At 41.7% G+C, this 22,197-nt stretch overlaps 1 protein-coding gene across 1 annotated transcript; it reads right to left on the bottom strand.

The window, feature by feature from the left end:
- Positions 1-377: 377 nt before the first annotated feature.
- borcs6 (BLOC-1 related complex subunit 6) lies at positions 378-22,197 on the bottom strand. The gene is made up of 4 exons (XM_078543751.1): positions 21,719-22,197; positions 14,495-14,649; positions 9,245-9,328; positions 378-5,612 (listed from the first exon to the last, which is right to left on the bottom strand). The coding sequence occupies exons 1-4, from the start codon at positions 22,107-22,109 to the stop codon at positions 5,487-5,489; spliced, it is 756 nt and encodes a 251-aa protein (XP_078399877.1). The 5' UTR covers positions 22,110-22,197; the 3' UTR covers positions 378-5,486.

Consider the following 22,197-nt stretch of genomic DNA (forward strand, 5'->3'; position numbering starts at 1 on the left):
CACAGCCAAATCAGCCATGATCTTATTGAATGGTGGAGCATGCTCAAGAGCCAAAAGGCCTATTTCTGCTCCTAAGTACTCTGTTCCTGTATATTTTCATATGGTTGACAGGCCAGGGACACTTGGATTCCTGGTGCAGTATGTTGAACTGGCAAGAGTCCCTAACATCGCTGATCTTAAAATTAGTCCTTCCAGATCAAAATGTCAAAAGGTTAGATTCAATATGCTAGGGTCCAAAGAATTTCTGCAGCAAACATCAAGTATTTCAAGTCTAATAGTGTCTGGTAGTATTTATGATAGGCCAACCTCCAAAGCCCCTACGCTACTCATAACGTGAGACATTAACGAGAAACGAAAGAGGAAGTGTGTCAGATAAATTGAAAATAATGCTGTTTTATTGCTTGTTTTTAAACATTTGGCTTGTTTAAATTTCAAAAGCGACAGCCTTGGATGCTCACACTAAAAGAAACTTGAAATTGACATTTCACTTGGTTGTTCAATTTCTTCCCAATCTAGGCAGTTATGTCTAAAGTGGTAGAGAAGAAAATGCTTTGCCCTTACCGTCTCCAGCTGCTTTACTGTCAAACCACAACTGACAGCTGGAGCAACAATGGTTGGACCAACTTCTCACATTGGCTTTTGTGCTCCTGACAGTGACATGCTGGATTAATTTAGCTTGAACCATATAACTTACTGTTTTATAAAATTATTAGGAAGGTATTCATCTTATTTCACTAAAACATTCTCAGTTTTGATGGTTAGAGAAATGGTATCTTGTGATTTCAATTTTTATATTTATCAGCAATGATTCTTGGGTGATTCATTACAGGTGGTTGTCCTGCCTTCATTTGGAAAATTTGAAACAGCTGTTGCTGGTGTCTAAAGAGCCTCAGGAAATATTTAATTTTTTGAAAATTACATACCTCAATAGGTCCTTGTGGTTCAAAGAGTAGGGTCCCAATGCCTGAGCCAAAAGCTCCGGTTTGAGTCTGACTTGATGGCCACAGAAGACGTGGTCATAACGTGACCAAACAGGTTGATCAACCTGTAAATCCTTCCAATGCGCCTATGGCAGGTGGCAAGTCTCCTGGTCAGCCACACCTCAAGCTATAGCCTTTGCCAACAAGCTGGCAACCTGTTCTAGGGGGGAAAAAAAACTCATGTGCCTTTTCTGCCTCATATGCCACCCGGCATGGGAAAGGATAGCTACTGGCCTCACCCACCTGCCTTGATTCGTACATCAGTTTTGTTGCTGATTTAACCCAACGTACATCAACTTTGTCAACCTCTAACTTTTAAGTTTAGTTCTCCCCAGGTGCTATTTGCTCTCTGCTCCCCATGCATTGCAAAGCATAACTATCTTAATTTAGCGTGTAATCACACCACTAATGTAGCGTAGTTTCCCGCGTCAATTCACATGCGTTTTGCCTGCGGCTCAGGACCCAAGTCCATCACTTCTATTTCGGCCCCCCCCCACCCCTTTTCCTTTTATCCCTCCTTTCTTTTTTCTGCCTCTGGGTATCTACCCTCTTTAGCACTAACCATCTTACTCACAATCCTGGCACCATCCCAGATTTGACTTCCTCTTTGATAAGCTTATAGCTTCCCGCTGTGCCTCTCTTGGTATACTCTGAAAAGCACTCATTGCTACCTTCAAACAAGCAGTAACTTCAGCTGTCCCATTCTATCCATTTGCGTGGGGCTAATCACATCAAACACCTTCCCATCCCTCTCATCAATCTCAATTCTGATCCTGTGAAGCTAGCCTCTTTCCACATCTCCCATTGGAATGTATGCTCAGTTGTGAAATAAAGCCCTTGCCATGCATGATCTTATTGTGGATGATCACATTGCCACCAAGACCTTGACGGAGACATAGCTAAGGTATGATGAGACCTTTTGATATAATGAAGCTTCCCCCGCCTCACTATACTTTCCACCATTTGCCCTGTTCCATCAATAAGTGGTGTTATAGCCTTTATCTCTAAATCACATTCTGGTTTGTCTCCTTACTCTTCTGCTAACTTCTCCTTTGAGCATTTTACCTTGTTCCACCTTTCACATTTAAAATCCTTTTTCTGTACCACGCACACAAATATTGGAGTTCCTCACCGAGATCTTAATTGCTTTACTCCCTCAGCATCGAGCAACATCTCATCCTATGATTTCCATCTCTTTTGATCTATCTCCTGACTTTACTACCCTCCTTTCCTCTCCACATAACTCTTCAGGACACATACAAGGCCATACTCAATCTTGTCATGCCACGCAGCCTTGCTACTCCCATAACTATCACTGATAAGGGAATTGCAGCTCACTTCTTTGCATTGTTCTCTGCCAATACTCCCCTTGCCCCTCCCAACCCCTTCTTTGTGTCCATCCCTGGAAAAACTCTTCTCTCAAGTCAATTATCTCACATTCAAATGCCCAACTATCTAGTCTTTGGCCAAAATTAATCAGATTTCTGTAGCTACCAGTTTACTAAATCACACGATCTCCACCACTTTTAATACATTTGACCTCATTAAAACTATTACTCTATTTCACACTAATCATTCCCCTTTGTAAAGCCCCTCATCGCCATTTCCTTAAGTCCAATAAATGCAGATTTGAATGACTTTAGCAATTTATCCATCGCAGATGTTCCATAAACTTGTGTTCATGCAAAACTCTGTTGCCCATATCTTAACTTGCTCAAAATCATGTTCACCCATCACCTCAGTGCTTGCTGACCTTCACTGGCTCCTGATTCAACAATTCATCAATTTTAAAATCCTCATCTATTTTCAAATTTGTTTATGACCTTGTCCGCCCCTATGTATAATTTCCTCTACATCCCTACAAACCTTTGAGATCTGTGCGCTCTTCCAATTGCACATCCAATTTTAATCACTTCACCATTGACAGCTAAGCTTTCACCTTCTCATCCTTAAGGTCTGGAATTCTGTCACTGAATTTCTCCACCTCCTCTCCTCCTTTAAGATGTTCCTTACCTCTTTGATTAAGTTTTTCATCATCTATCCTGCTCTTGCAGGTGGTGTGTGCTGTTATTGATATTGCTCTAGTTAAGTGCCTTGAGCTATGACTACATTAAACACACTATATAAATTTAAGGTGTTTCTGTAGATACAGGAAACTATTGCTATATATGTGTAGTAAATTTAGAGATTCAAGAATAAGCAACTGGAATGCTCATACCAAATACATTTCCAGTTTGGTGATTTGATTCATTTATAAAATGCCTTAATCTCATTTGCAGCAAGTGTGCTGGCTGATCAAAATGCAAGGTCAGTGAATGTATTCGACTGCACAAAAGGTTAAGATGAGAATCAGACAGGTCAAGTAGTTTTATTGTCCTTTGAGGGGGAAAATAATGTATTCCCTTGAAGGTATGAGGCAAAAAGGACAATAGACAAAGCTCATTCAACTGAGGTAGGTGATCTGGATTATTACACATTATTAGGATTGAACGCCATGATTTTCTGTCTCAAAGCCAAACTCTTGAAACACACATTCTGCTTCTAATTTGAGCTGTTACTCTATGCAAATAGTAGAGGTCAAAACATGCTGTCACCAAAATAAAAAATAAAAAAAAAAAGCACCAAAGGCTCTTGTAATTAATCTCAAGTACCAATTTAGCACAATTCTAGAATCCCTTGGGAGCTGAAGGAACATGGTTACACCCAGCATGCAGCAGTCGCAGTACAAATCTGCAAGGAGTGAAATGCCACCTTTGCAAAACACCACAGACTTTCTTATTAAGCCTAAACACTAAGAGATTTGGAGTGCATGGAACGAAGGACATGCTTTGGTTAAAATTATCTTTCAACCTAAACAATTTTCAGAAATGACTTAAAATCAGCAAATCTGTAAGGATTTGGTAAAACATTTTAAAATTGGTTCTGATTGGTCTGAAAACAGGGCAAATATATAAGTCACTACTGAGTCATGCATTTGCTCCATGCAGATCCTCTGAGCTGATATTACTGTCCTTCTTTCCTGTAAGAAATAAACATCTTCTAGGTCTGACTGAGAACCTCCAATAGTTTGCTGCGTAGACAAGACGGCAATCATAGTACAAAACATTTCCAGTAGTGGGTGCATTCCTATAGTTTCCTTCTTATATAAGTAACAATTATCAAGTTCAAAGAACATGGAAAGACAGACTGCATTTACATTAATATCTTTCACATCTTCAGGATGTTTCAAAGCACTGAACAGTCAACAGATTATCAGTCACTGTTATAAGGGCAAACACAATAACCAGTAAGATCAATGACCAGTTCATCTGGCCAAGGTACCAGAAAAACAAACCGCTCATCATATAAATTGCCACTGGATCTTTAACATCCACTAAAACAGGCAGACAGTTTAACATTACTGATGTTTCTGACAATGCAATACTTCCTCAGTATGACACTTAAGTGACGTTCTACTTTGTGTGCTCTCAATCTGAAACAGGACTTGGACACACAATCTTCAAATACAGGTAAGAGTGCTACTACTGAACCAAGCTACACGATGCACAGCATCATCCTGATTTTACACTTCCCACTTGTGGTTTAGGAACTCATTTTAGGCAGGTTGTTTTAGAGATGAACATCATGGCTTTTAAATTGTTACCAGATCCCAAGTGAAGTCACATGGCTATTAGGACCTTTCAGCACACAAAAACTGTTTGACAACAGAACTACCAAGGTTTTAGATTTCACCACATTAGCTTTGTGATCAAATCTAAATCTCGAGCAGAGTTACTGACGTAGGATAGATTCTAGACACTAATTCCTTTTAATAAATAAGCAGTTCAAAGCAAATTTCATATAATTTCAATTTGAATCAAGCTGGATTTATCTTAGTCTGGTACCAATTACCCTCTGCATCCCCCAGATATTTTTCGTAAATACTCTTGCAATTTCAACAAGTACAACTATGTTTCAAAGCAGTTACATGCCTGAGTTAAAATGTTTTCAGTGCAAGTTCTCATTGAGTTATTTTCCCTACAAATTCATCATCTTAAGTGCATTTTATGTGCTTCCCAGTCAGTAGATACAGGTTCTTGGTGCTCTTCATTTGCATCGTTATTCACGACCTGTTGCCCCAAAATGTGTTGCTCCTTCCAACATTGACTCAAAATATGTGGGTGGTTTATCCATCTTGCTAATTCAATCAATGCAAAAGCAGCAGACCTTCATCTTGAAGGAGAAATAAGGGTAATGAATTATCAACTGTTTGCATGATTTTTTCATCCGGTTGGACACAATGTAAACCTCAAGGTGCTTGTAAACAAACTTGCTAAGCCAACTGCATAGAGTTTTGTTTAGCAAGATAACAATCAGGCTTTGAAGGATTTGCAGATGCCATCACCAGTGTCCCAAATGCTGCTAATAGTAGTAATGTTCTTCTATTGCAGCAGTTATTGATATTCTACAAGTCAGTAAAAATATTTGAACAAAAAATCAATTATTAGACCATATTAACAGAGCCAGTTATTTGCAGAGCGTTTCAAACATTTCCAGAGTTCTTTTCACCTCACGGATCTGTTTAGACAGCACAAGAATAGGCTGCATAGATCTGTCCAGTTCTTCACACCGGGCCATTAGTGTATACATGCCCTGAAAACACAATCAAAAATTTGTTAGGCCAATGGTGATGAAAAAAAGTGCAAGAGCCTTCACTAACACAGATTACTTCCATGATTATAAAAGCTCCTACTTAGGCAACTTAAAAAAGTAATTTGTGCACTATTTGATATCTCAAAATATATTGGAGTTTCTTTAAAAGGACAGCATCAATTTATGTGGAAGCTTGCTACATTATCTTCCAGTTGTTTGTTGCTCTAGTAACAAAAGACGCCTTCAACCTCTTGCCATTATAAAGAGTACTCAATCTAATACAGGATAAACATAGAATGGTTACAGCTCAAAAGGTGGCCATTCGGCCTGTCGTGTATGTGGCTTTCTGAAGGGGCAATTCACCTAGAGCCACTTACCCCAGCTTCTCCCTGCAGCCCAGAACATTCGCAAATGACAGTTCACACAAAAGGAATTTGACTGACAAAAAATTCAATGGAACATAGGAAAAATGTATCACAGGAAGATTTGGTTAGATTAAATGTTTTATATAATCGACAGCTTCCACCAACAGTCGGCATCCAGTCTTCCAATCACTGAATGAATTGCCGAAAAGGAGGCAACTCTGCACTTATAATTGTGCGCAGAAACGACTATTTTAAAGATCGCAACAGTAATTGTCCGGGGTGTAAAAAAAACAGGCATCTTCCTCATCACTCTCTATTAATGTCAGTAGGCAATGACTGGTAAAGTAAAAGTCAGAGGGTCTCACGAGGAAATCATGCATGACTTTTAGCACTTCACTCTCAACAGTCTAATACTCAATACAAATGGTAACTGGAACTTTGATTCTTTTTTTAAATAAAATTTGATGCATTGAAGTAAAAAGGGGAAGGATGTTGTGTTGTTAATGGGTAAATTTATAAATAACTGGTTAAATATTTCTCAAGTCTGTTCACTGGGGCACAGCAAGGTGGTGTAAATCTAGAGTTAAAGCACATTTTTGGCATCTTTGAACATTCACATACAAAGATCTATTTGAAAATATCCATTAAAAATGGAAAGTTAATGGCAATATTTTGTGCAGTCTCTGAGAGGGGTATGGTAATGTCAGTTAATTTCAAATATATTATGTTATTCCCATTTACACTCCCCAACTACTGCGAAACTTTGCATTATCTTCCATACAGTAAATACGCAAAAAAATTCTGGTTAATCTCATCCATAAACATAGCCTTTTCACAAATGTTAATAGTGCATCTAGTGCATCTAACCCAATGCATCTTTATACTGTGAAAATTACAATTTTGGAAATAATTGTTAATTAGGACTCTTGCTGTGCCCCAGTGAACAGACTTGAGAAATATTTAACCAGTTATTTATAAATTTACCCATTAACACAACATCCTTCCCCTTTTTACTTCAATTTTATTTTTGCCATTGTTTCTCAAGATTTCTTCCTAATGCATCCACTTTATGGTCAAGTTTTCTTTCTAACTTTTACTGTTGCCATTTAACTTAATTGACAATAGAACGGCAGTTAACATAAAAGAGAACCCCAAAATCTTCCCACCAGTATGGAAACAGGTAGTAAGAGGTGGGCTGAGGCGGGTCCTATTAAGGGCTAAGAGGGTGATATACGCTTAAAGGTTCAGGGCAAGGCTAGAATATTTAATGAGTACTTTGTATCGGTGGAAGGAAGGAGATGCTGTCAAAATACTGGTAGAAGCGGAGATGATAGAGGTCAAGGAGTGTTTCTGTGCAAAGTGAAAATGATCAGTCTCCAAGGTAAAAGCAGGAAAGCGCTCCAGAGGTATAAACATACCACATCATCTGAAGTTGCAGTGGACTGGCATATTGTATACAGCTGAGCAACTGCTCTAAGACCAGAAAACACCAACACTCATCCCCATTTTGCCTTATGACCAACATTCCTTCTTTGTATTGGTCTAAAATAAAAGGGCCTGAGCAAACTTTTGGAAAATAAATCAAAGTAATCAGATTTCAGATTCTTTTGGGCAAGTCCAATATCTGATTTATCCCACTTGGCCTCTAAATGGCCTCTATAAGACCCACTTTTTTCTCTTTCCCCTTATCCCTGAAATAGGGGTCATTGAACCTATTCAGGTGCACGTTTAAGTTGGGAGTAACAAGAATCCTGAATTCATAGCAAAATGTTCTCCCAACATACATGTGGTGTTAGTAATATTTTCCACTGATGTCTAACAATAATTGCCAGAAAAGGCATATGTGGTAGAGTATAAAATATACTTTAACACATATGTCCCATTATTGACGATTGCTACATAGAATGCCACAATTTTGCCATAGTACAGGCATTACAACACTTTTGTTATGCAATTGTAAATGAAAGAAGTTTTTTATTCCTTCCAACCCATACAATTTTTCTTACCAGAAGGCATTGATTCTTTGTTGAGGCATGGTTTCAAGAATGCCAATTACCCTTTATTAGCTCATCCAAATGATCATCATTTGTCAGAATGGCTGCTTGAATAGGTGAGGTGAGGCAGTGGAGTAGTGGTATTGCCTGGGGACCAGAGTTCGAATCCCACCATGGCAGATGGTGAAATTTGAATTCAATAATGACCATGAAACCATGTTGTAAAAATCCATTTGGTTCACTAATGTCCTTGAAGGAAAGAAATCTGATGTCGTTTACCTGGCCTACACGTGACTCCAGACCCACAGCAATGTGGCTGACTCTTAAATGCCCTCTGAAATGGCCTAGCAAGCCACTCAATTCTCAAGGGGAGTTAGGGATGGACAATAAATGCTGGCCTAGCCAGCAACGCCCCCATGAATTAAAAGAATCGAAGGCATCAGAGGCAAGCATATTTCTGTCCTCACTCGACATTATGTAAGACGAGTAAGAATTGTTAGGTAGCAATGAAGAGCAGGAGCCTTCCTTGATTTGTCTTTCAATATCCCAATAACAACCTTGCAGCTAACCAGGTTATCATCTAACTCAACCAACAAGATGTGGCGGGCCACAACACTGGCAAAGAAGCAAGATCCTACACAGATGAATGCAATTTTAAAATAATTTGCACACTTCAAGCTGTATTACTCAAATCACAGATTTTTTTTCCTGAATTTCTCATGTTACTTGTTCTTGTTAAGGATGAGATTGCCTACAAATATATCATAGACTGTCTTTGGCTAGCCGGCCAGAGGGTGCCTGAATTGATGCTGATGGGGACAAGTTTTCTGCTCCTGTTCAAATTGGTAATCACTTTAGAGGAAACTGCAAACAGCAGACAAGATTGGGATTCAAATTTAGGTGTTAATTTAGTACTCAATAATCTAGCATAGGAAATATAGGAATACCCAAAAATTGTAGACATCTTGTGCTATATGCATTATAATGGCATGTCATGCAGCCACTTGTTTGATAGAATATAATATATAATATAACCTAGGCAAATAGTACAAGGGTACAATTTTTAAAAAAGGCAAACCAAGAACCACAGAACTACACCAGAATAAAGTCACTTACATGAATATTATAGATATACCTGTACAATATTGTGAGGTTATATCCTGACTGCAATTAAGCAGTTTCTAATCACCAGTTTTGACTTTAAAAATAAAACCAAATTAAAATAATCAGAATAGAATTAAATTAGTTTTCATTTTTGTTCTTGTGCCCTTACCTTTATACTCATGTCCACTGACTCTCCAAGACTGTCCACTGAATCTCGATAAGTTTGAATGTAGCCCACACTTAGTGCAGTCATCTGTATTTTAAAAACCATAAGTCACTACTGAACATACAGCTGTTACTTCCTGAATTTAAATATTTGAATAGCAATAGAAAGGGAATGGAGGAGAAAATCTGTTCACAAATTTCAGAGATATGTGAAAATAGAGAGAGGAATATAGGAGACTTCAATTACCCTAACAAACTGGGAGAAAAATAGTGCATGGTGTAAGGAGAATGATGAATTTGTAAAACGTATACTGGAGAACTTTTATTCAGTATGTTTCTAGTCTAACAACAAAGGTTCCAATGCTGGATCTAGTTCTGGATAATGAAGTAGGGCAAATGCAATGTAGTTCAGTAGGATAACTTCTGGGAAATAATGATTATAATATAATTATGTTTAAAATAATTATAGAAAAAGATAAAGAAAGATTAAAAGTGAAAATACCCCAACTGAAGGAGAACCAATTCCAGTCTATGGACTGGAAACAAAGTTTGGCCAGGAAAATAATTAATAAGCAATGACAGGACTTCAAGGCAAAGATAGTTCAGGATCAAAGCAAGAATATTCCCATGAGGAGGAAAAAAAAAGGACATGCAGTTAGAGCTCTCTGAAAGGAAAGAAAAGATCAAATAAAACAGAAAAGGTGGTTTATGACAAATGTCCAACACAGAGGGCAGGAAAAAAACAGGATACAGAGATTGCAGGGGGAAAACTGGAAAGGGATACAAGAAGGGCAAAGAGAAAGCATGAGTAAGTGCATAATATAGAAGGGAACCCAGAAATCATTTTTACACATATATAAAATAAAAGGATAGTTAAAGGAATGGTGGGACTGATTAGGGACAAAGAAGGAAATCTTCTAATGAAAGCAGAGAGGGCATTGCTGAGGTACTGAATGAGTACCTTGCATCTGTTTTCACTAAAGATGATAAAATTAATATCACAGTAGAGGAGAAGGGGGTCAAGACATTGAATAGCATAAAAATAGATAGAAAGGAGGTGCTGAATAGGTTAATACCAAAGTTAGCAAGTCACCAGATCCAGATTGGAAGCCTTTTAGGCTGCTGACGGAAGAAAGGCTAGAGATAGCAGGAGCCCTGACCACAATTTTACAATCCTCCTTGGATATGGGAGTGGTGCTAGAGAACTGGATTGAAAATCTTATACCCATGTTTAAAAAAAGGGGACAGGGGACCTGGTAACTACAAACCAATTAGTCTAACAAAAGTGGTGGTAAAACTACCAGAAACCATTGTCCAGGGCAAAATTAATTCTAACTTGGAGAAGTTTAATTACAGATAGCCAGCCCTGATCTGTTAAATGCAAAACATGCCTGACTAACTTGATTGAGTTATTTGATAAAAAAGAAACTGCAATGGGTGAAGGGTTGATGACCAGAGGGCACAGATTTAAGGTGATTGGCTAAAGAACCAAAGCCAACAAATCTTCTTTACGAAACAAACGATTAGAATTTGGAATACACTGCCTGATCAAGTAGTGAATAATAGTCTTCAAAAGGGAATTGAATACCCAAACGAGAAAAAATGCTCAGGGATATGGGGAAAGGTAGGGAGTGGGACTAACAGAAACAGAAATACCTGGAAAAACTCAGCAGGTCTGGCAGCATCGGCGGAGAAGAACAAAGTTGATGTTTCGAGTCCTCATGACCCTTCAATAGAACTAAGTAAAAATAGGAGAGGGGTGAAATATAAGCTGGTTTAAGGTGGGGCCGGGGGGGGGGGGGGGGGGGTTTGTAGGGACAAGCAAGCAGTGATAGGAGCAGATAACCAAAAGATGTCACAGACAAAAGAACAAAGAGGTGTGGGGGGTGGGAGACTAACAGACTTGCTCATCAAAACGTAGACACAGATCTGATGGACCAACTGGCCTCCTTTGTTCTGTTTAGCTCTGAAAATACCCTCCTTACAACCCTCTGCCCCTCTAAATCACTTTCCCCCTTTATGACAGTACGTAAAACCTACCTCTTTGGCCAAGCTTTCGGTCATCTCACCATATATCTCCTTGCGGCTCGATGTCATTCTTTGTTTTATAATGCTACCGAGAAGTGCTTTGGGACATTTATTACATTAAAGGCACTATATAAATAAGTTGTTGTTGTATAATCTAATGATTCTAAACAGAAATCCACGAGCTATGTACGAAGGTATCAAGAGGGCACTCAATTCTACCTTAGCTTCCCCCAGCATTGGCAGATGGTGAAATACTCACCGATAGAAGTAAACAGGTGTCCTGCTGGGCTGAAAACTACTGTGAGCTGCACCCCTGTGAGATAGCTATCTCTCAGTCGCACTAGGATTTTCTCCCACAACTTCCTGGCATGGACGAATTAGATTAAGAACCCTCATCACTTGAGCTCGAAAAGACCATAGACTACTTAGCAAACAGAAACACACCTGGCAAGGATGGAATCCCAGCCGATCTGCTCAAGCACAGAAAGTCTCATCTATTGCCGCACCTTTATGACCTTCTCCTTCTTTGCTGGAAAATAGCTTCTCTTCCATAGGAGGTGTGCAATGCAAAAATCATCACATACAAAAACAAAGGCAATAGAAGAGAGTGCAACAACTACAGGGGCATCTCACTCCTTAATATCTAGGCTCAAACATCTACTTGCAGACCAAGTATACAAGTACAGTGCAGTTTCCACGCTGGTAGATCTACTGTGGACATGATCTCCATAAGCCAGCTAAAAGTGTAGGGAACAGGGTATACCTCTTTACTTTCTTAGAGCTCACTAAGGAATTCAACACCATCAGCAGAGCAAGTCTACAAGAATTTGGCAAAAACTGGCCCTCCGCCAAATCTCCTTAGTCTCATCTGCTCTTTCTCTGACAATAGGCACTGCACTGTGCAGTTTGATGGCTCCACTCTGACAGTTTCAGAGTGAAGAACAGAGTGAAACAGGGCTACCCCCACTCTGTTTGGCATTTTCTTCTCCAAGCTCCTGACCTTAACCTTCCCTGCAGATATGGAAGGAGTCTACTTGCATACTAGGTCATGCAGCAAGCTCTGCAATCTATCAAGACTGAAAGCGAAGTCAAAAACACATCACGTCCTGATCAGAGAACTCCTCTACACTCAATGCTGCCCTAGTCGCCCACACAGAAACTCAGCTACAAAGGCTCATGAACTGTAACTCCTCTACCTGTAACTTATAATGAGGGAGAACAACTGTCAAGGGACACTTGTCACAGGATAAGGTGTTGCATTTCCACCTGATTACACTAAATAACACCCTGCCGGAAATGGTTAGCAAATTCTGTTACCCCGGGTCCATGGAGACAGACAATCTGTCCTTTGAAGCAGAACTTAATAAATGCGTAGGGAAAGCGGCTACCACCTTTGGCGGACTCACTAAATGTGCATGGGATAACATTAAGTTGCCCCATAGGACCAAGCTGATGTCTTGTATGGCCTATGTTCTCAGCACCTTGCTGTACGATTGTGAAACATGGACAGCTTACAGATATCAAGAAAAACAGCTCAATAATTTCCATCTTTGCTCTCTGTGGCACATTATGGCTATATCCCAGCAGGACAAAATTACAAATATGGCAGAGCTCCCAAGTTTGTTAGCACTCATCAAACAGAAACAGCTTTGTTGGCTCAGGCACATCCACAGAATGGAAGACGCAAGGACTTTCTGTATGATGAGGTAGCTGCAGCCAGACAACCAGTGCGATGCCCAAAACTCTGCTTCAGGGATGCCTGCAAGCATGCCATGAAGGCCCAAGACATCAATTACCTCACCTGAGAGCCACCAGCTAACAAAAGTAAACGGCAACACCTCCTACCAGGTGGCGTGCACCTCCACAATAACCCCAATGGCCACAGCAGCTTGGCAACAGACACCAATGCAGAGAACCACAACCCACAATAACACTTGGTAGCTTCATGTGCTGCACTTGTGGCAGAACCTACCAATCAAGAATTGGCCTCTTCAGCTATCAAAGGTACGCCATATGAAGACACCCCATTAAAATGGATTTTCTTGCTGCGTGTTCATCATCTTTCATAGATGGAAGGATGCAAGATAGTGAAGTAAATTATCAAGTGGACTGGAATATTTGACTCCTCATGCTGAAGATGCAAAGCAGCGTTCAATGGTAAGCGACAAAATTAGATCACTGCTACATAATGCTGCTCAAGTTCAAGTAAACCAAGGCCTTGTAGTGGCCAATGAGCTGAGGCAGAGGCAAAGTCAGCGACGTTAGGGAAATAGGCTTAGTGACGGCACAAATACGTGATTGGAAGCTCAGCTCATCAAATGCAACATCAAGATTGTAAACAGTCTAGTTTAGTCTCAGACAGTTGCCAGGAAGCAGGATGGGGCCAGTAACAATACTCAATTGGAGGAAATTTCTGCTCACCTAGTATTGTTCATCAGATAAGCAGTCTGATAATTTGGCAACAGAGAAGGATTTGAGAGAGGCAGTGGTGAGGTAGAGCTGTGTGTCATCAGTGGACACGTGAAAACTAATGCTGTACTTTCAAATGATATTGCCAAGGGATAGCATATAGATGAAAAATAGGAGGGGGCCAAGGATAGATTCTTGAGAGACACCAGTTGTAATGGTGTGGAGCAGAGATGGAAGCTATTGCAAGTGATACTCTGGCTAAGATTAGATAATTAAGAATGGAATCAGGCAATTGCAGTCCCAACCAGCTTGATGACAGTGAAGAAGCATCTGAGAAACCAGGGATTAGGTGCTTTAAGTAAGAGATTTAAAAAATCCCAAGAGAAACCAGGGCTCTTTTCACTGAGATCTGATTCAAATCCTCAAAATTATAAAGGGTTTTGATGATGTTATGGAAAAACTATCTCTACCGGTCACTGAAGCACATAGATGTATCATCTTCAAAAGCTGATGACGAGGGAATTAAGTACTATTTACCTTAGGCAAACCTTGTCAAGGTATGGAATGCCCAAGTACCTGACTCCAAAATAAAAATTCAGGTAAATAATGTCAAAGCAAAAAAATTAAGGGTATGGGGAAAGCAAGCAAGTGGACAATTCTTCTAAAGAACCAGCACATACATGAGCTGAATGGAATCCTTCCATTCTGTAAAATTGTTCATCAGGTTTGAAAGTTATAAATATTCTCCAGTGGCTTCAGCATGATTAGAAACCAACTATCATGGCTAGACTTTGATCAGATGGCAATTCATACGTACGTTCTGGATGGTGGCATTTAGGCTTTTCATCATCTGATCGACTTTCTGTGCCACCTCCTTTGCGTCTTTCTCCAGATCTAGCAGTACCCCAGGATCTATTGGAGGATTGTCTGATTTTAACCTTTGCATACTTCTGGTTTTCACGCTATTTCCAGCTGGGAAAGATAAAAAAATGTGCTAAGTCTTCACTGCCTCATGAATTTATTTTAAATGCCCAGTTTCTTAAGGCAACATTAAACAAGTTTATTCGCTTAACAAAGTTTGAATGAGAGCTGTACTCACATTCGTAAGAGCAGATTTTGAAAGCATTCTGCTTACTTTTACACTGACTTAAAAGAAAATGAAATATCTCACTCCCCATAGCCTCTCTGTTAGGTTGCTTTGATGAAATGGGGACCATAACTTTGGACTAGCCTAAATGTATCCCATACATTTTTAAGTATAACATACAGCTTTCCTTGTATTGGTAAAAAAAATATGTATCTGGCTTCTGGATTTTTCCAATGCACATCTGTTACATAAAGATTACATTTGCAAGAAATTAAAATGACCTCCATTATCTACATATCTACACAGATAGAGAATTCAAGAAAAATATATTTTCACATTCCCTGATCACAACTAAGAAATAATTCCTCTGTCTCAAATCAGAGGTCAAGTTATTTCCTGTGTTTTTCTTCTCTTCCCCCATCCCCACTTATTCCCACTACTGACGATTATTCCTGAGTTGGTCCTGCTTGTATCAGTCTACTTCCTGCTATCCAGATCCCACAACTATTATATATTTTTTAAAAGTTAGCCCCATCATGAAGTCACATGGGTCCTAACCATACCCGTCTATGCCCCCTACTTGGGCACCCTCCCTCAATTCTTTTTCAGACACATTGCTGCCTGTATCAGTGCTGTTTCCTGCTCTTAACTTGAATTGGAATACTTCATCAATGCTGCATCCAATTTCCACCCTTCACTGGTCCATCTATGACTAGTGTCTCCCCTTTCTCGACTTCTCTGTCTCAATTTCTGGTGGATAGGCTATCCGCAAACAAGCCCACTGATTCCTATAGCTACCTTGACCACACTTCCCCACACCCTGCAAGGATTCCATTCCATTCTCACATTTCTCCATCTCGTCAATTCTTATGATGCAACCTTCCATATCTGCACCTCTGATAGATCTTCCTTTTCCTTCAACCAAGGATTCTCCTCAATGTGGTTCACAGTGCCATCGACCGTTTCCGACTCACTTCCAGTACTTCAGCTTTTGCACCTGCCCCTTCCTCCCAGAACAATGATAGAGTGCCCTTTGCCCTCACTTTCCACCCCGCCAGCCTTCATATTCAACGGATTATCCTCTGCTGTTTCCGCCACCTCCAACATGATGCCACCAAACACATCTTCCCCTCCCCTTTCAGAATTCCAAAGGGACTGTTCCCTTCGCGACATACTGGCCCACTCATCTATCAACCCCAAAATTCGGTTCCCTTCCCACAACACCTTTCTGTGTACATGCAAGAGATGTAACACCCGTCCTTTTACCTTCTCTTTCCATACCGTCCAAGGCCCCAAACACCCCTTCCAGGCGAAGCAGCAATTCACATGTACTTCTTACAATTTATTATGATATTCACTGCTCACAATTCCTCCACACTGGGGAGACCAGATGAGTTTGGATGATTGCTTTGTGGAACACCTCCATTCAGACAATAAGCAGGACCTTGAGCTTTCAGTAGCTTGCCATTTTAATTCTCCACCTTGCTCTCACACTGACATCTCTGTCCTTGGCCTACTGCATTGTTCCAATGAAGCTCAATGCAAGCTTGAGGAACAGCACCTCATCTTTCGATTAGGCACTTTACAGCCTTCTGGATTCAACACGGAGTTCAACAATTTCAGATTGTAATCGCTGGCCCGCATTTAATTTCTTTTGGACGTTTCGGTTTTTCTCTCATTTTTGCTCTCTGACAACAGCATACCTGCCCCAGGCACGTTTTTTGCTTCTTTTCTTCCCCATCACCATTCCCTTTGGCCCTGTATGACTAACTCTTCCTTCATTCAATTTTTCCTGTCTTCCACCCGATCACAATCTTTCTTTTGTCCTTTTTCCACCCACTCTTTGCTCAAAACCTATTACAATTCTAGTTTTTTTCATTTCTGATGAAAAGTCACAGACCTGAAACATTAACTCTGTTTCTCTCTCCACAGATACTGCCAGATCTGGGTGAGTATTTCCAGCAATTTCTGTTTTTATCCCATCATATTCTTCCCAGGCAACTCCCAAACCTCCCACTGCAACTCAATAATTTGTGCGCCTTTGACAAAAGCCATAGGAGATCCACTAGTTGTCATAGGTCTGTTCAGTGCTTCAAAAATAGGAAACTGGGACAATAACTCAAAGAGTGAATTAGATACTAATTACAAATTATAGGAGACACTGGGTGGATCTTAACGTTAACAATACCTACTGAACAGGCATCACACCAACGACTGAGCATTACAAAAGGGAAACACCATGCAAGTGGGACAGGACAGTATGTGCTTGCATTCTTCAATACCCCAAGTCTAGATGGTTGAGCAATTAGAATTATGTTGCTTAATAAAGTTATTTTTTCATGCACTTGGTGTACATTGTGTACAATGTTTACTCACCCAGGAATAGATTCAAACTAACCCAATTAAACAATTAGGTACAAAACACAAAATGCTGGAAAAACTCAGCAAGTCTAACAGCATCTGTGGGGAGTAAGACAGAGTTAATGTTTCGAGTCCATATGACAGAGCAGGGTCTCTGCTCTGAAGAAGAGTCATACAAAATCGAAACTCTGTCTTTCTTTCCACAGATGCTGTTAGACCTGCTGAGCTTTTCCAGCATTTTCTGTTTTTGTTTCAGATTTCCAGCATCCGCAGTATTTTGCTTTTAAACAATTAGATGCACATTGCAAATAAGGTTCACTGTTAGGGTTAAATGGAAAACAAATTATAGTGGAAGCTCAACTATCCACATTGGATGATTCTTAGCTCTTCTAAATAATAGAAATTGACTGTCCTAATGCATACTGATTATGCTGCCCTGCATTTCCAATTTACCTCAACGTTCTCCACCAACGCTTACCTCCATCATGTCTGTCAGCAAAATCAAATGGAGCTACAACATCTGCTTCGCTAGATCAAAATTCTCCAAGCACTTGACAACTGCAATTACTGAAACTGCCATGCAAAACATTTCCTCAATGCCAATCACCAACTCCCTAACTTGAGTTAAGTGCTGAAGACATTATACTGTCCCAATCAATGATCCTGAGGAATTTTTCAACAACATCGATTTGTGCAAATCTGCGGACATTAAAATCAATGCAAATTGTTGATTAAATGTACTCCTGTGTGTATGGGTCTCCAAATAAGCTGGCTTTTCTCCTCTTCCAGGTATTGAAATCACAGGTTTCCAAATTCAATTGGAAACAGAACAGGAAATGGGTAATGTAAGTGGAGGCCATAGGTCACCTTTTAAATACTCCTCCTTTGGAATGCTCTAAGCAACAAAAATTTGATATACAACGTTGATCTGGCCTTACAATAAATTCTACCGTACCAATGCAATATTATTTCCATAATATTAGTTACCTTCATAGCTATTGGCTGCCCTATTTTGTGCCACTGGAGCTGCATTTGGTAGCAAGACCGTTGAATGACTGAACAGTGTTACCATAAGACATAAGAGCAGAAGTAGGTCATTTGGCCCATCAAGTCTGCTCCACCATTCAATGAGGTCATGGCTCATCTGATAATCCTCAACTCCGCTTTCCTGCCTTTTCCCCATAACTCTTAATTCCCTTACTGATTAAAAATCTGTCGATCTCAACAACCCAACCTCTATAGTAAAGAATTCCACATATTGACTACCCTCAGAGAAGAAATTCCTCCTCATCTCCATTTTAAATGGGCGCTCCCTTACTCTGAGATTATGCCCTCTGGTCCTAGACTCTCCCACAAGAGGAAACAACCTCTCAGTATCTACCCTGTCAAGCCCCCTAAGAATCTTATACGCTTCAATAAGGTCGCCTCTCATTCTTCTAAATTCCATAGAGTACAGGCCCAACCTACTCAACCTGTCCTCATAAGAAAATCCCTCCATACCCGGGATCAACCTCGTGAATCTTCTCTGGATACCCCCATGCCAGTATATCTTTCCTTAGAAAAGGGGACCGACATTGTTCACAGTATTCTAGGTGTGGTCTAACTAGTGCCTTGTATGAAACAAAAACAGAAATACTTGGAAAAACTCAGCAGGTCTGCCAGCATCGGCGGAGAAGAACAAAGTTGACGTTTCGAGTCCTCATGACCATTCAACAGAACTAAGTAAAAATAGGAGAGGGGTGAAATATAAGGTGGGGGGATGGGAGGAGAAGTTGGTGGGGGTCGTGGTTGTAGGGACAAGCAAGCAGTGATAGGAGCAGATAACCAAAAGATGTCACGGACTAAAGAACAAAGAGGTGTTGAAGGTGGTGATACTATCTAAAAGAATGTGCTAATTAAGAATGGATAGCAGGACACGCAAGGTACAGATAGCTCTAGTGGGGGTGGGGTGAAATAAGACTAAAAGGGCACAAAAGGTATAGATTTAAAAATAATGGAAATAGGTAGGAAAAGAAAAATCTATATAAATTATTGGAAAAAACAAAAGGGAGGGGGAAGAAACGGAAAGTGGGTGGGGATGGAGGAGGGAGTTCAAGATCTAAAGTTGTTAAACTCAATATTCAGTCCGGAAGGTTGAGTTCAACAACTTTAGATCTTGAACTCCCTCCTCCATCCCCTTTCCATTTCTTCACCCTCCCTTTTGTTTTTTCCAATAATTTATATAGATTTTTCTTTTCCCACCTATTTCTATTATTTTTAAATCTATACCTTTTATGCCCTTTTAGTCTTACTTAACCCCACCCCCACTAGAGCGATCTGTACCTTGCGTGTCCTGCTATCCATTCTTAATTAGCACATTCTTTTAGATAATATCACCACCTTCAACACCTCTTTGTTCTTTTGTCTGTGACATCTTTTGGTTATCTGCTCCTATCACTGCTTGCTTGTCCCTACAACCACCACCACCCCCCCATCCCCAACCCCCTCCCCTCCCCCACTTCTCTCCCCACCTTAAACCAGCTTATATTTCACCCCTCTCCTATTTTTACTTAGTTTTGTTGAAGGGTCATGAGGACTTGAAACGTCAACTTTGTTCTTCTCTGCAGATGCTGCCAGACCTGCTGAGTTTTTCCAGGTATTTTTGTTTTTGTTTTGGATTTCCAGCATCTGCAGTTTTTTGTTTTTATCTCTAGTGCCTTGTATAGTTTTAGCAAGACTTCCCTATTTTTATACTCCTTTCCCTTTGAAAGAAATGCCAACTTTTGCCTTCCCTATTACCTGTTGAGCTTTATGTTAGCTTTTTGGGATTCATGCATAAGGACTCCCAAATCCCTCTGTGCTGCAGCCTTCTGCAGTCTAAACTCAATATACACAACATTGAAGACACTTTACCCAAGTTCTTGAGACAGCAGAAAAAGTGGGACAATTCTGGCATCATGTGAAACTGTTCCAATGCAGATTAGAGTGCATTCTAATTACAGGAATCAACCGAAGCAGAGATACTGAAAAATATTACATTCCTAGAAGAATCGTTTGCTGCAAATTCCAGATTACCCGCTAAATTTATATAGCACCTTTCACAATCCCAAGATGTTTTAACTCGCTAAAAGCCAATTAAATGCAGTGCAGTCAGCTGGTAATGTAGGAAACATGGCAGCTAGCATGCACAGCAAGATCTGACAAAAACGCAACGTGAGAATAACCGGATAATCTGATCAATTGATGGATTCGTTTTGGGCAGGACAGGAGAGAAATCCTCTTGGAAAAGGCGCCAGGGGATCTTTCACGTATCATCCGAAAGACGGTACCTCTGACATGCAGCACTCCTTCAGTCAGAGTGACTGACCGTCCATTATTTTACCGGATCGCCCCGGAGATGAGCCCACTGTCCCGTGTCCCAGGCTGTTTTTCATGTAAATCAGACCTTTAAATCTGGCACATGTGAAGTAACCACTCTGCTCCCGTTTTCTCTGGCAGCACTACCCCCTCCCCCAACCCCACACAGCTCTGACAGCACACCCCAACTCCGCACTGTCAGTGCTGGCCGCACTCCCCGACCACACCCCCACCCCACCATCTCTCAGCTCTGACAGCACCTGCTGCCCCCCCCCCACTCCCTCAGCTCTGACAGCACCTGCTGCCCCCCCCCCACTCCCTCAGCTCTGACAACACCACCCCCTCCCAATCTCTCAGCTCTGACAGCACCTTCACCACCCCCAACTCTCACAGCACCTTCACCCCCAACTCTCACAGCATCTTCACCCCCCCATTCTCAGCTCTGACAGCACCTCCTCCCCATTCTCTCAATTCTGACAGTACCTCCTACCCCCTCAGCTGACAGTACCTCTCCTCCCCCACTCTCAGCTCTGACAGCACCTCCCCCCCATTCTCTCAACTGACAGCACCTCTTCTTCCCCCCCTCAGCTCTGACAGCACCTCTCCTCCCCCCACTCTCAGCTCTGACAGCACCTCTCCTCCCCCCACTCTTAGCTCTGACAGCACCTCTCCTCCCCACTCTCAGTTCTGACAACACTTCACACCCAACTCTCTCAGCTCTGACAACACCTCTCCCCCAACTCTTTCAGTTCTGACAACACCTCTCCCCCCACTCTCATCTCTGACAGCACCTCTCCTCCCCACTCTCAGCTCTGACAACACCTCTCCCCCAACTCTCTCAGCTCTGACAACACCTCTCCCCCAACTCTCTCAGCTCTGACGACACCTCTCCCCCCACTCTGAGCTCTGACAGCACCTCCTCCTTCCCCCCTCCACCTCATCTCTGACAGTACTCACTCTCCCCCTGCTCTACTGGACTCCCATGCCAGAGTGTCCCATAATTTTCTCCTCGAGAGTTGGTCACCCGTCCCTCACTACCCATGTACTGAGTCGCCCTTGGGAAGCTCCTAATGTTACTAAGCTAAAAGCAACAACACCCAGTTGCCCTGTGTAAGTGGATGGGGCGCGAATTTGCTGCACCGGGTACATTGTGCAAAGTAGCAAACCAAATCTGGAGACATGCAAAGTCACGGGCTGTACTCTATGAAGTGGATGCAGAGGCAGAGCCCCCCTCTCTCTCCCCTCCCCAGCACTCACACTCCAGCTCCAGACTCTGCTTCGAACTCATCTTGATTTTATGCTGCAGGTTGTTGGCCACGTAGTGGGTGAGGTCCCCGTCGTGGCTGACGGTGCCCTCCAGCTCCAGCGCACTGGAGATGGTCGCCCTCCGCCCTTCCAGCTTGCCATCCCGGCCTCGGATGCCGCCCAGCACCTCGCTGAGGCCGTCCAGGCTTTTGCTGTCCTGCAGGCGGCCACACACCCGTTCCCGGGCCGCCGGGTTGACAGCCGCTTGGTGATGGTGCTGGAGACCGGACGGCGGCCTTTCAGCACATTCGGGCGACTCGCTCTCCGGAGTCTCCTCACCGCCACTCTCTGAGGTCTCGGAAGGCGGATTGTGTAACGTAGCTTCCACCTCGGCTTCCGCCATAGCCCGGGGGGGGGTGGTGGGGAGGCGTCGGCTCCTGACTCGCTCACCGCCGCCCCTGGCAACCGAGCGGCGGCTGGCGCAAGCGCAG

Source organism: Cetorhinus maximus, chromosome 6 (genome assembly GCF_964194155.1).
Source record: "Cetorhinus maximus chromosome 6, sCetMax3.hap1.1, whole genome shotgun sequence".
Lineage (NCBI taxonomy): Eukaryota > Metazoa > Chordata > Chondrichthyes > Lamniformes > Cetorhinidae > Cetorhinus > Cetorhinus maximus.

Coding starts and splice junctions, on each gene's coding strand:
- borcs6 (XM_078543751.1), bottom strand. CDS start 22,109: ATGGCGGAAGCCGAGGTGGAAGCTACGTTACACAATCCGCCTTCCGAG. Junction 14,650..21,718: donor GCAGAGTCTGGAGCTGGAGT/GTGAGTGCTGGG, acceptor TATCTTTCCCAG/CTGGAAATAGCGTGAAAACC. Junction 5,613..9,244: donor CAGTGGACATGAGTATAAAG/GTAAGGGCACAA, acceptor TTGTGTTTTCAG/GGCATGTATACACTAATGGC.